Genomic DNA, 15,892 nt, shown 5'->3' with positions numbered 1-15,892 from the left:
GTTAAATTTGTATATTTAGTATACATATTTTGTGTTAAACACCCAGCTGATAGTAAAATCAGCTGGGTGTTTAAGCAAGTATAATATCATATAGAAAACTAATTTATTTATTTTTAGAAGCTTTTCAAGAGCCATGGCGAACATTAATGCACTCTAGAGAACAGTATTGTTTACAGTATGAATCCACCTACTTTCTTCAGTTGGGAAAAGCTATAGACTACTTGTTCAGTTTTGCTGTTTCAATGGCTGCACAAGAAGCACTTAAGTACACTATTCTGTCAGGTGAGTATATCATGAATGCAGATGCATAAATTATAATGACAGCCATATTTTTTAGCTCAGCCAAGTGTTATAGTTTTTCATAAATTTTATTGTTATTGGGTTTCCAATTTTTTTGAAACCTCTTAAGGATATGTATGTATATCTTACTTAAGACAGTACCTGGAACATAAGTTCAACTCCATTCTGTTAATGATGTAGCATTTCTATTGTTCTGAAAACATGGGTGTGTTCAAAATGTTCATATGAGAAGCCCACTTCTTATCCTGTCAGCTAATTTGCAGTCAAAATAAAGCCCATATGCTTTTTTTAATACGGTCATTATAGACACTTGAGATTTAATTGTATAATTATGGCACACATAATAAAAGCTGTCTGGTGAATTAATGTACTGACATGACATTTTAAAAGAACTTTCAACTGTAATTGATACCAAAAACTATAAAAAGAACTTGAGTTTATTAGTATGTAATAGTGTTCACTCATACACAGACATCAGATTAATTGTCCTCTCTAGGAGGTTTGCTTTGCATGTGACATGTGGGGAACAGGTAATGGTAGAACAGGCTGAAATTTTCTGAAAATGGACGAATGCAGTAAGATCTAGAAAACACTTGGGGTAGATAGACCGGTCTATATTCACATTAGTAAACCAATACAACAAAACCCTAACTGCATATCGTATCTCAATTGGCAGGCTATCTAATATGTATAGATAGACCAAATTAGTAAAAAAAAATTCAGAGCTACAGGGCTCAATAACTTCCACAATTTTTTAATATATTAAAAAGTAACAGATTACCTCAATCAATTTCGTGGAATGCTTCCAGTCAATTCTCTCTCATATGTGACGAATAAAATAAGACGGGGAAAAAAAACGAATTAATGAATTCCCTCACTCATAGAGATACGACCAAATCCAATGCATAACAGAATCGAAAGCCGAGAGCCCCAACTCGACCCTGAAACGCATCAAACCACTGCAGCAAGACCACGAATATGAGAAAACATTGTGTCATAATAAATAGTTAAAACTGCTTCCAATAATAAATAATTAAAATCACAATTAAAAAGATTAAAAACTATTAAAATTAAACGAATTAAAAGTTACAATTTTGGATGAATACTCAAATTTAAATGAAATGCACTGCTGTTTCCCTTCCTAGCAGACCACGCTTTTCGATTGATCGCCGTGTTCACAAGATGGGAATATCGCGAAGTGTTTGTATGTGTATTTGACTCTGAAATATAGAGAGATTATTTATATTTGTGCATGCGCAAAAAAGAGCAGAAATCTGAAATTAGATAAGGCCGTTGCACATTGATAGAATTTTCATGTAGTTTCATTTCAAGCATTTCAGCGATTAATAATTTTATGTAATTGTGTTGTATATTTAAAATTACCGCTTCATTCAATAGGAATACATGACCATCATTGACCGCATGAAAGGCCAACTCCGACGCGTTTCTGCGCGACGTGCGGATGGAAGCAGCATGTTGCTTGACACTTAACACTAACGTGCAACGAGTGGAACCCTTGTACGATGAATCACACTGACTACACGAAATCTTGTACACAAGATCATTTGTGTACAATCACATCAAATTGACACTGAATATCCCGCACAAAAACATTTCTTTTCTTTTCTGAAATATTGCATGAAATACTCCATGAAAATATCATGCCTAAATTCGCGAGGTTTAATCTTAATCATAGGTTTTCTGGTATTAGAGAACTGGCTTTTGCTACGTCATGCCAAACTATTAAACTCTCCTTAAATTCTCATTTTGCGATGAAGAGGTGTTATTATTCTCAGGTGACTGCACTTCATGATAAAATAAAAAATATTTACATTCTAACGATTGGTCCGTGTTAAAATCCTTTATAGATTTAAGGCGGAAAGCATTGGCTATTGACATAAAAAATAGGCACTCGCTTAAGTTAAATGCTTTATTAACAGTTTAATATCGGGATCGACCCCCCTTATAGAGACGCAATATACCCGGACATGTTCATGCAAGCGGACGCTCATAATACAGAAGTACGTCCACTATTTTTAGACATAACACAGATCCAGCTTACATGCGTTCTTCCACACATCATACACATAATAAGGCGGCATATAAACAAGTTACTAATTTTGTCTTCATATGCGTTATCTGAGGATCAGATTTCTCTCCTTTCGTAGGGTCTGAACTTTAATTTAACCCCTCATAAACTCCCCAAGAAACAATTTGTGATAGACTTTGAATATGGTCTCCGCAACATTCCACAAAAAGACTTATTGGTTCAGCAGGTTAATCAGGTAATCAATAACTCCAAAACTCTTCGGGTACCCAAACTTAATATGAATGAAATTATAGCATTGCATAGTCTTAGAGGGAACAAAGATATTGTTATTCAAAGAGCAGATAAAGGGGACACTGTAGTTATTGTGGATAAAACGGACTATTTTAGAAAATTGGACTCTATTATATTGGACAGTTCTACTTACAGGGTGATAGACCGGTCTATATTCACATTAGTAAACCAATACAACAAAACCCTAACTGCATATCGTAAGAATGATTTTATTTCCATGGTCCAATTTAAAGAGCTGAAAGCGAGGACATACAATATTCCTGTACATTTTGGACAGGTTAAACTTCATAAACCCAGTTTTCCCATATGCCCTATTGTATCATACAAAAATTCAGCGTTTTCACACTTAAATACTCACTTATACAACATCATTAAGCCATTTAGACAATTGATTAGGCATAAAAAATTGACACTTTATTTAATAGTATTAAAGATATTACGCTTGGCATTCATGATAAATTATTTTCATTAGATGTTACCTCTTTGTACACCAATGTAAACGTGGACTACGCTCTCAATGTAGTTTGGGAACTGTTAAGCAAAGATTCTATCACGATAAATCACACTAAATTACCCAAAAAAGAAAATTTTAAATTAATTAAACTTCTTCTTGAAGCTAACTATTTCGTATTTATAGAGACAATATACAAACAGGTTTTCGGTTTACCAATGGGTTTGAACTTGAGCGGTCTTATAGTGGAAATCTATCTTGCCAATATCGATAACATTCATTTAACACCGTTTCTTCCCCGCATTACTTAGTATGGGAGATATATTGATGATATACTTGTTATAACAGATCACAACACCACTCAGGACATTCTATGGGTATTCAATAATATTCACACGAGACTACATTATACACTGGAGGAGGAATAGATAGAAACAAAAGCCCTAAATTTCTTAAATTTCACGCTCGCACATGACATGCAAAAAATCCAAGTTAGCATTTACCAAAAACCCACCAATTCGGGGATGTACCTGCATTACCGAAGTTATCATCCATTCACGTATAAGAGATCTATTATATTTAACCAGTTTTCCAGTGCTTACAGATATTCCACGTCTGAACCCACCTTACACTTAGAAATTGTTACACCAACCGATAGGTTTTTAAATAGAGGCTATCCTCACTCCTTTATAAATCAAATCAGGTTACAGGCTAAAAATAAAACAGCAAATATGATACCCATTAATAATACCAATAAAACACACTTTATTTCTATACCGTACATTGAACAATGGTACAGGCAGCTTAATAAACTCTTTAGAAATACTGAATTCAAAATTATAGCCAGGCCCATGCAGAAGCTCCATAATATATTAAAAAAATCACACAATTCTTCCATCTTGCTCGGCACAGGTAAATGATCTTGTATACAAGGTTTCGTGTAGTCAGTGTGATTCATCGTACGAGGGTTCCACTTGTACGTTAGAGTTACGTGTCAAGGAACATGCTGCGTTCATGCGCAAACGCGTCAGAGTTGGCCTTTCATGCGGTCAATGATGGTCATGTATTCCTATTCAATGAAGCAGTAATTTTAAATATACAACACAATTACATAAAATTATTGATCGCTGAAGCGCCTGAAATGAAACTACATGAAAATTCTATCAATGTGCAACTGCCTTATCTAATTTCGGATTTCTGCTCTTTTTTGCACATGCACCAATATAAATAATCTCTCTATATTTCAGAGTCAAATACACACACAAACACTTCGCAATATTCCCATCCTGTGAACACGGCGATCAACCGAAAAATGTGGTCTGCTAGGAAGGGAAACAGCTGTGCATTTCGTTTAAATTTGAGTGGTCATCCAAAATCATAACTTTTATTCCGTTTAATTTTAATAGTTTTTAATATTTTTAATTGTGATTTTAATTATTTATTATCGGAAGCAGTTTTAACTATTCATTATGACACAGTGTCTTCTCGTACTCATGGTCTTGCTGCGGTGGTTTGATGTGTTTCGGGGTCAGGTTGGGGCAGTCAAGTTTGATATGTTTCGGGATCGGGTCAGTTCCTCCATGAATTTCTTTAATCTATCAACTTCCACAACAACAACAACAAATGGAAGTTTGTTCCAGCATTTAACCACCCACTGGCTAAAGGCAAATTTCTCACATTGATTTTACAATTGTCTTTCTTCAATTTGAATTTATGCCCTCTCAGGTTCATAATTGGAGGAAATGGAGGAATCCCATCAGAATTCAGCATGCTCAACCCATTCAAGGCCTTATACACCTCAATCAGATTACCTCACAGAGGTGCCTAGTCTTCAGCTGCTGCAATTTGCAGAACTTAAGCCTTTCTTGGTAAGTGGGCCCCTTCAATCCTCTCACCAATCTTGTTGCCCTTCTCTGTACACGTTCAAGCAACTCTACATCCTTCCTAAAATCAGTACTCACTGAAGGCATGGCCTGACCATTGCCTTATACAAAGGGATAATCACCTCCTTTTCCCTACTATCAAAATTTCTGTATATCACTGACAATACTCCATGACAGTGTTGCGCCTGTCTGCACTGCTCAGAAAACTTCATATCTGACTGCACAATTACTCCCAGATTACTTTCACACAATTACTTTCATTTTCTACCACCCTAAGTGTAGTACCACACAGTTGGTATGTTCCTCTGGGGTTATTTCTACCTATATGCAGTACTTTGCATTTGTCAATGTTGAACTTGAGTTGCCACTTCTCAGCCAATCTGCCCAAATTTTCTAGATCCTGTTGCATTAGCACACCGCCATTACTGTCAATAACAACTCTGCTAACCTTTGTATCATCTGCAATCTTCGACATTAGGCCTGATATACCTTTATCAATATCATTGATTAATATACAAAACAACAGTGGCCCAAAACCGTACCCTGGGGGACTCCACTAATAATTAGTCCACAAAGAGCAGCGTCCATTGATTACCACTCTGTCTTCTCCCACTCAGCCACCCTTTTATCCATTGTAGCAACTTACCCTTAATACCATATTGCTCCAATTTGTACAGTAGTCTTCCATGTGCAACAGTGTCAAAAGCTTTCCCGAAATCCAAGTATATATCAAAATTATTTTTTGCATCCATTTCCTTTGTAACCACATCATAGCATCCAATAAAATTTGTCAGACAACACTTTCTCTTAATAAACCCATACTGTGTCTGAATTATTACTGCAGTCTTGTCTAGATGATCCTGCAATGCATCTTTAACCAGTGACTCCATTATTTTCCCCAGAACGGAATTTAAAATAACTGGTCTGTAATTACTTGTGGTCAGTCTCACTCTTTGATCCCCCTTTATGAATTTGGGACACATTTGCACATCTGCAGTCTGTGGGGACTTGCCCCGAGTAGAAGGATGCTCTCATAATTATGACTAAGGGTTTGATTACTTCCTTTACTGCCTCCTTTAATATAACTGGATAGATCCCATCCACCCCAGGGTCCTTTCTTATGTTTAACTTTAACAATTTCTCCTACACTTTGCTCTCAGTTGTTAAAAAATCATTAACCACCCCGTTACGGTTTGATAAACGGCCGTCATTTTCCCTCCTTTAACTCCTCGTGTGTGAATGTAGATGGTGGCGCCATTTTATTTTATTCTTTTTTTTTTGGCTGATGCTGCATAAGCTTGCTTTCTTGCATCAAATGCCTCTGCTAATGCTAGATGCGAAATGCTCATTCAGATTATCAGCTATCTTAGCAGGATCATCAACAGTCGAACCTTCAAGTGGACCAATCTGATTCTTACTTCTAAAGTTCCCCCTACTTCTAGAGTTTATATAAGTAAAAAAGTCCCTGCTGTTTTTCTTAGCATCCTTTGCCTAAGATTTCTGGTAATCTGCCTTCGCTTGCCTAATCTCCTTTATGACTTGCAGGGTTTCTGCCATAGGTTTCTGTGTCACGTGATAATTTATATGCATCTCATGCATTTTTCTTCTCTGCCATGAGCCTCATTAGTTCATCTGACATCAATTTAGTTCTAAACCTTGAACAATATTTCTTAATCGGTATGAAAAGCTTAGCAGCTTCCACGATTAGTTCCTTGAATGTGTTCCTTAACTAACAGCATAACCTCTCTGACCTTTCTGTACATACTGTACTCCCCATATTCAAATTCTGCATTCCTTATGTGTGACACAATGTCTCTGATATTCCAACAATATCTGCCTTTGATGACTTGATCAGCACTTCAAATTCATCAAATTTATTTACTAAACTCCTAGCATTGCTGTACATGCAAGTATACATGCACCTGTTCTTACTTTTAGTTACCCTAACACAGCCCATGTATTTACTTGTTCCATGATGACTCCCAGCAGTACTTGAAATCCCCGGCACCTTGGTGTCCGGGCTGCTGCTCTTTCCAATAGAAGTAATGCAAGAATTACTTTCACCTCTACCTGTAGCTCTTGTTAATCTATGTCTGTGTATCTCCCCAGGTTAGTAGTTTTGTGACCCAAATGTTCTTGCACTCTTTCTGTTTAATTGTATCTCATCACCATAGAAACAGCCTCTCCTGTTAACAAGCATGGATCATGCTGAGAAAAAGCTTACCCCATGAGCCTTGCACAGTCTCTCCAGGGCCACATCGATTGACAAGGCTCTTATCATGTTTTCCCTCCTATCGTATCTGGACAGAATTGCAGACACTTTCAAATTTATCCCTAACTCGCAACTTTTTCCCCCTGACCATTGCCGAGAAAAGTCAACGTACATTTAAGTCCACCATATTTCTTTTGAAAAAAAAAAGTGCTCAATTATTGTTATTTAGTTTGGTGGACATTAATTTTTTAAACCTAAAAAAATAATAATGTTTTTAAGTTGTTATTCTGAAAACTGTCTTACATATTCAAATGATTATTTCAATTTATTTCATTTTTAAATAATCCTCATATATATATATATATATATTTTTTTTAATCGACTGTAGGGTTAATTACAGCTATAACATGGCCAGCGACACTGATTACAGTAGCGGGAGTTATTGATAATCCATGGGGTGTGTGTATACGGCGTTCTGCTGAAGTTGGCAAACATCTTGCAGAGGTTCTACTCTCCAGACAACAGGTAAGTAATTAATAGTTATCAAATTATAATTATGATATAATCTACAGGCTTTCTGACTTGGTAATTTTTCAAAATTGTTAATACAGGTAGTTCTCGACTTTACGAGTTAATTCATTCCTAGGTGCGCTCATAAAGCGAAAACTCGTAAAGCGAGAATTAAATCCCATAGACATAATGTTAAAAATAGGGGTTAAGTTCTCAACAATGAAATTAGTTAGCTAATTAGTTTGTTTAAACAATGATTGATTTATCCAAAGAAATTAAAATGTAGCCTGTAAAATCAAGAAGATTATAATAATAAACAAATTATTTATGACTTACAAATTTCAAAGAATGTTCATTCTTCATCATCGACTAAATGCACACTCGTTGATCACTTATCATTGGTTTGGCACTCGTTGGTTTGTTGCACAAGGAGTTGTATTCTTCAGAAATGCTTCAAGAGGCATTTGTTTCCAAGATAATCTTCTATTTTATTTATAAATTTCAATAGCATACATAAGCATTTTTTAACGGAATACACAAATTGAAACTAACACGATTTGCGCAGAGTAACAAGTTTATGAAGCTTAAAAAGGAAAGGAATGAAGAGAAGATTCTGAAAATTTATTTATGTTTTTTATACTATTGAAGATATCAGTAAAGGAGAAACACATTTCACCATAATAATGCAAAAAACCACACTATTCCAGCTATCGGTATTTTCGCAAATGCAATAACATTGAGTTTACTACCCGTTTATAATTGATTGCAGTAACAGAAAAGCCCAATAAACCGGAAAATGCAAATTGTTTTATGGTCTTGACTTCCAGAAATTTGTTTTAGAAAAATGTCACAAAGGCATTCAAAATTGGTTCTTATAACAGAATGTATGATAACGATGAAAGTGTAGTGCATTTTAGTGATTTGAATTGGTAACTAATACAATTTGCACTATAAAAACAACCTTTTAGAGAGTTATATAGCAAATTTTTCAACTTCCTAGGTCGTGGAACAAATTACCAAAAAGCAATTTGTTATTGTGTTCACATTACGATATTTTCACGATACAATGGTGTCTCTGGAATGGATTAATATCATAAAGCTGGGAACACTGTATTGTATAGTTATGCGCATGGTTTTAAATGCAGTATTTATGAATTTTTAACATTCAGTTTTTTGCAATTAATGTTCATATTTTTGATTTTGTTGATACATGATACTTTGGGGGGTGGGGGACGTAAATACGGGAACTCGTAAAGCGAGAACTGCCTGTAATGGGGAAAAAGTTTTGTCTAAATGTGAATAAAAATATATACACTGGTGTTCAAAGAAAGTGCATCACCCCTTAAAATTGTAATTTTTGTCCGAATAACATAAGTATAGGGTAATATTTCTTACAGATTGCATCAGATAAGATTGACACACGCAGATGATGACGTAATATTGCATCAGCTTTTACTTTCAGCTATATAAGCACGCTCTGCAAGAGTTGCAGTCATTCCTTGTTTGTGTCAGGATGGCAAGTTACGTGCAGTTGACGCCACGAAGAAAGAATCCCATTGTTGCTTTACGTGAGGAAAGATGTTTTTCCCATCATATTGCTTATAAAGTGTCTTGTAATCAGTCCACAGTGAGTAGATTTTTTCCAAACTCAAGAATACTGGTTCTGCTGATAGGAAAAAAAGAACCGGACACAAATGAGTCTCTACGCCAAAACAGGACCACTTTTGAAGCGTTTGTGCCTTAAGAACCATAAAGCTTCTTCGTTTGAGCTAAAAAGAGAATGGGAAAAACATACAGGAGTGGTAGAGAGTGCAGTAACAGTCAGGAGATGCCTCTTCAAAAATGGACCTGTAGCCCGTCGTCCTGGCGCCTCTGTAGCCAGGTGGGAAGGAGCAGCAGTGCATAGCACACGCTTCTTGATTAGACCGGGGTTCGAGCCCGTCACCACCAAATATGGAGGATGCGGAAAGGTCAGGGAATGACCACCGCATATCCCCGGAGCAATGTGGCCTTAGTTGCTAATGCTCCTAAAAACCAAATAACAAACAAACCCGTCGTCCTAAGAAGAAGCCTCCCCTAACACAAAAAATGAAAACGGCCCGATTAATTTGGTGTAAGGAGCATGTCAAATGGACCCCCAAGCAGTGGAAGTCAGTTATTTTCTCGGATGAGAAGAAATTCAACCTGCACGACTCTGATGGAAGACAAATGATTCACTGTAGACATGATGAAGAATACCATATTCCCTACCAGCCAAATGATATAGGGGGCTCATTTCATTTCATGGAGTTTATAAAAGGTTCCATAAATGCCAATGGATACCTGGCTATATTGGAAGGCAAATTGCTGCCAACCATTAGAGACCATTTGAACCTGCCAAGTAACTGCATCTTTCAGGATGACTCTGCTCCTTGTCATCGGGCGAAAAGTGTAAGTAGGCACTTTTGCAGTTACTTTATCTTCATATCTGCATTAGAGGTTCGACAGTAATGTGTTTACATTTCTTACAGGTGAAAAAATGGTTGGAAAAATGGTCCATTTCAACAGTTAGCTGGCCAGGAAACAGCCCAGACCTGAATCCTGTTGACATTGTGTGGAATCTGTAGTTGCCAGAAAGAAACTGAAGACCCTTTGTGAATTTCAGGAAGCCATAATTTGTGTTTGGAACCACAAACTATCAGTTGATTATCTTCAAAAATTGATCTTGTCAGTGCCTCGAAGGTGTGCTGCTGTCATCAGGGCCAGAGGCGGTTCAACTAAATATTAGTTTGTAGCTGGTGAACTTTTCATTTTGTTTTCCATTTAAAGTGATAAATTGAAGAATATTGAGAGCTTCTGATAATTATTGTGTTTACCAAAACTGTTGTATAAAGGTTGCAGATGCTAATTTTGGAATATTTTGAGAGCACCTGTCAAATAATACTTGGCTTTGCCTTAACTAATAATAAATATCTTTTGTTTATATTTCTATTTGTGATGGTAGTCACATCTTAATCAATACACAAATTCTATCCTGAGTGCAAAGTCAGCATTCATCCCAGATTGGAAAAAATAAAGAAAAATTCTTTAAATACAAACTGAAGCAGAAATGTTTTCCAAACTTGCAATTTCCAACAACATCTTGAACTTTGTGGAAGTTCGCTAGAATATTGTCATATTCTAGCGAACATTATCAATTTTCCTTTGCATGTTCCTGTAAGGATAGCACATAAGAACCTCTCCCTAAATGTTACACTTCACTTAAGTGGTTTTGTGAGCATGAAGGCCAACTATTTCGCTTTCCCTGTACACAGTAGCAATGATTTAGCTAGAAAATCATTAAAACTAAGAAATTTTTTAAACACTGAATCTTTTGATTTGATTGCTGCTTTGTTTTGTAGTTAAGAATAGCATGTTCACACTTCGTCTGCAGCAAAATTCTTTGAGAGGACTGACTCTTCAACATGTTTGAAAAACATGTTTAAAAGTAAAACATAAAATTTTATAAAACATATTTCTAAAATTATAGGTTTCGTTAATTGCAGACTTCTATCAACATTCAGGTGTAAACTATATAATGATATCAGTTTTTGCTTTCAACAATATACCAGGCTTAGGTATTCCACATCAATCTTGATATGGAATAGGTCAAGACATCAAAGGCGGATATTGTTGGGATTGCAGAGATGTGGTGTCACAGAGATATAAGGAATGCAGAACTGGAATTTGTGGAGTACAATGTCTACAGAAAGGATAGACAGGATATGAAGGGAGGAGGTGTTATGCTGTTAATTAAGAAAAACATAAAATCAAAAGAAGTGCATCCAGTTTATATAGATGAACAGTGCACTGTTGAGTCAGTTTGGTGTGACATAAGCACTGCAAAAGCAAAAATAAGAGGAGTGTGTTATAGGCCTAATGACTCAATGAGCATAATGAACAGTTGTACAGAAAAATAGAGTGGGCTAGTAAATCAGAATGTCTTATAATGGGGGATTTTAACTTCCCAGATATTGACTGGAACTTGTGGATTGGTCACTCACACACTAGTAAGACTTTTGTGGAGTTATCGGATGATTGTTTTCTGCAGCAGCATGTTCGAAAGTCAACCAGAGAGGGTAATACTCTTGATCTGGTTATCAGCAGTGATCATTCATATATTAAGAATTTGCAGATAAAGGCACTACTAGGTGGCAGTAATCACAGTGTACTGATGTGGGATTTACTTAAAGATATAATTACCATCAGGGGTAAAGGAAAGGGTTTTTGCTTCCGTAAAGGTGAGTACAGTGGTCTCAGACAGTTTTTAAATTCTGTACAGTGGGATCAACTGACGATGTTACCAATAGTAAATTCTAAGTGGGAAGCATTCAAGGAATTAATCGTGGATACTTACTAAAAGTTTCATACCTACTAAGAAATATTGTTCAAGGTTTAGGCCTAAATGGTTATCAAATGAACTAATGAGACTTGTGACAGAGAAGAAAAATGCATGGGATGCATATAAATTATCAAGCGACTCAGAAGCCTATGGCAGATATAAGCTAGTCTGTAGTAGTGGCATGTGATGCAAGAAAGCAAATGTATGAGCTTATGCAACATCAGCCAAAAAAAAAAAAAAAAAATCACACCATTCCCTCCAAATGCCTGTCCAGTTCCTCCTTAAATTTATTCAACCTATTAACTTCCACAACGACAGATGGAAGTTTGTTCCAACAATTAACCACCTGCTGGCTAAAGGCAAATTTCCGCACATCTATTCTACACCTGTCCTTTCGTAATTTGAAATTATGCCCCCTTAGGTTCGTAATCTGAACAAGTGGAAGGATCCCATTAGAATTCAGTGTGCTGAACCCATTCAAGGCCTTATACACCTCAATCAGATCACCGCACAGGTCCCTAGTCTCCAGCCACTGCAATTTGCAGAACTTAAGCCTCTCTTGATAAGAGGATCCCTTCATTCCCCTCACCAATCTTGTTGCCCTTCTCTGTACACGCTCAAGTAAATCTACGTCCTTCCTAAAATGAGGCCTCCAGACCTGTATGCAGTACTCAAGGCGTGGCCTGACCATTGCCTTATACAGAGGGATAATCACCTCCTTTTCCCTGCTAGCAAAATTCCTATATATCATTGACAAAACCCCATGACCTGCCCTGGCAGCCTGTCTGCATTGCTCAGAAAACTTCATATCTGCCTGCACAATTACTCCCAGGTCTTTTTCATTTTCTACCACCTTAAGTGTAGTACCACATAGTTGGTACGTTTCTCTGGGGTTACTTCTACCCATATACAGTACGTTGCATTTGTCAAGGTTAAACTTCAGTTGCCACTTCTTAGCCCATCTGCCCAAATTATCTAGATCCTGTTGCAGTAGCACACTGCCATTACTGTCATTAACAACCCTGCCAACCTTTGTATCATCTGCAAACACTGACATTAAGCCTGATAAACCTTTATCAATATCATTAATAAATATACAAAACAACAGTGGACCTAACACCGAACCCTGTGGGACTCCACTAATAACATTACTCCAAGACGAGCAGCACCCATTGATTACCACCCTCTGTCTTCTAGCACTTAACCATCCTTTTATCCATTGTAACAACTTACCCTTAATACCATTCTGCTCTAATTTGTACAATAGTCTTCCATGCGCAACAGTGTCAAAAGCTTTCCTGAAATCCAAATATATGATATCTGGTCACAAAGGAGGTTAGGCAGGCGAAGGCAGATTACGAGAAATCTTTGGCAAAAGATGCTAAGAAAAACAGCAAGGATTTCTTTACTTACATAAACCTTTAATGGTATTAAAGGAAGGGGATGAACCTGATTGGTCCACTTGATATCGATGGTTCGACTGTTGATGATCCTGCTCAGATAACAAACAAACTGAATGAGTATTTTGCATCTACATTCACACATGAGGTGTTATTAAGGTTTAAAAATGGCAGAAGGTTATCAAATTGTAGCAGGGTGCTTAATGATTTTGTAATAACTGAGAGCAAAGTGGAGGAGAAATTGTTGAAGTTAAACATAAGAAAGGCATCTGAGGCGGATGGGATCTATCCAGTTATATTAAAGAAGGCAGCAAAGCAACTAAGCAAACCCTTAGCCATAATTATGAGAGCATCCTTGGACTCAGTGGAGGTCCCCATGGACTGGAGATGTGCAAATGTATCCCCAATTCACAAAGGGGAATCAAAGGTTAACATGAGTAATTACAGACCAGTTAGTTTAACTTCTGTTCCGGGTAAAATAATGGAGTCACTGGTTAAAGATGCATTGCAGGATCATCTTGACAAGACTGCAGCAATAATTCAGACACAGCATGGGTTTGTTAAGGGAAAGTCTTGTCTGACAAATTTGATAGGATATTATGATGTGGTTACAAAGGAACTGGATGCAAAAAAATAATTTTGATATCATATATTTGGATTTCAGGAAAATTTTTGACACTGTTGCGCATGGAAGACTATTGTACAAATTGGAGCAGAATGATATTAAGGGTAAGTTGCTACAATGAATAAAAGGATGGTTCAGTGGGAGAAGACAGAGGGTGGTAATCAGTGGGTGCTGCTCTTTGTGGACTAATGTTATTAGTGGAGTCCCACAGGGTTCGGTGTTGGGTCCACTGTTGTTTTGTATATTTATCAATGATATTGATGAAGGTATATCAGGCTTGGTGTCGAAGTATGCAGATGATACAAAGTTTGGCAGTGTGCTACTGCAACAGGATCAAGATAATTTGGGCATATTGGCTAAGAAGTGGCAACTGAAGTTTAACCTTGGCAAATGCAAAGTACTGCATATGGGTAGAAGTAACCCCAGAGAAACGTACCAACCGTGTGGTACTACACTAAGGTTGTAGAAAATGAAAAAGACCTCGGCGTAATTGTGCAGTCAGATATGAAGTTTTCTGACCAATGCAGACAGGCTGCCAGGGCAGGTCATGGGGTTTTGCCAATGATATAAAGGAATTTTGCTAGCAGGGAAAAGGAGGTGATTGTCCCTCTGTATAAGGCAATGGTCAGACCAAGCCTTGAGTACTGCGTACCGGTCTGGAGGCCTCATTTTAAGAAGGATATAGATTTTCTTGGGTGTGTACAGAGAAGGGCAACAAGATTGATGAGGGGAGTGAAGGGATCCTCTTACCAAGAGAGGCTTCAGTTCTGCAAATTGCAGTGGCTGGAGACTAGGCACCTGTGCAGTGATCTGATTGAGGTGTATAAGGTCTTGAATGGATTGAGCCCGCTGAATTCCGATGGGATCCTTCCACTTGTTCAGATTAAGAGCCTAAGGGGAGCATAAATTCAAATTAAGAAAAGACAGATGTAGAATAGATGTGCGGAAATTTTCCTTTAGCCAGCGTGTAGTTAGTTGCTGGAACAAACTTCCATCTGTCGTTGTGGAAGTTGATAGGTTAAGTAAATTTAAGGAAGAACTGGACAGCATTTGGAAGGGATGGTGTGATTTTTTTTTTTTTTTTTTGGCTGATGCTGCATAAGTTGCTTGCTTTCTTGCATCACATGTCACTACTACTACTACTACATTTTCTGACTAGTATGCACATTTTTATTATTTTGCCCTGAATAATATTTCAGCATTTTTTTCAGAAATATTGAGTTATTAAATTTGCAAGTTATCCAGATTAATCTGAGTAAATTGAAAATTTAATGTGACAAAACATTTCTTCCTTAAGAACTTCTCTTAATCACTTTAATTGCTTGGCCCAAATTTTATTTGAAAATATAGAACAAACTCACTATAAAGATTTTTTATTCTCTTATGAATTATTTTAAGATTATTCCTTTTATGTTGTTAAAATTTGACCCTCATTTTCAAAATGAGTTAATTCTTACCTAGACACAGGCCCTCAAACTTTGTCTTGGGGAATTAACTTTAGTCATCCAAGGGCAGTTTTAGGCATATATTGTATAGAATTATGGAGCACTAGTACTTTTCAGGTTTATCCTATAGAAAAATATACGAAATCTTATTGATCAAATGATTATTATTTTAAAATACCCATCTGTTTACATCTAGGTATAGTTTAGTGATGTGCAATATCAACACTCTCACTTATATATTTGTAGAAAAAATTAGCAAAAGTCCTATACATACTAGCAATTTATTGCAAATAACAGTTATAGGTGGTGGGCGCCTCCGTAGCCAGGTGGGAAGGAGCAGCAGTGCGTAGCACACACTTCTTGAT

General features: G+C 36.8%; 1 protein-coding gene across 1 annotated transcript in view; it reads left to right on the top strand.

The window, feature by feature from the left end:
* Positions 1-15,892, top strand: part of LOC150079228 (transmembrane and coiled-coil domain-containing protein 4-like) — a 237,891-nt gene that overhangs the window by 158,120 nt on the left and 63,879 nt on the right. Inside the window, exons 9-10 of the mRNA XM_090382998.1 lie at positions 118-282; positions 7,576-7,712. Of these exons, the coding sequence (XP_090239124.1) occupies positions 118-282; positions 7,576-7,712 (302 nt within the window). The remainder of the gene's footprint in view (positions 1-117; positions 283-7,575; positions 7,713-15,892) is intronic.

Source organism: Mastigoproctus giganteus, chromosome 10 (genome assembly GCF_048544385.1).
Source record: "Mastigoproctus giganteus isolate SK-2022 chromosome 10, ASM4854438v1, whole genome shotgun sequence".
In the NCBI taxonomy this organism is placed as follows: Eukaryota; Metazoa; Arthropoda; class Arachnida; order Uropygi; family Thelyphonidae; genus Mastigoproctus; species Mastigoproctus giganteus.
The sequence above is the reverse complement of the archived record's forward strand: the minus strand, read 5'-3'. Positions and strand labels throughout refer to the sequence as shown.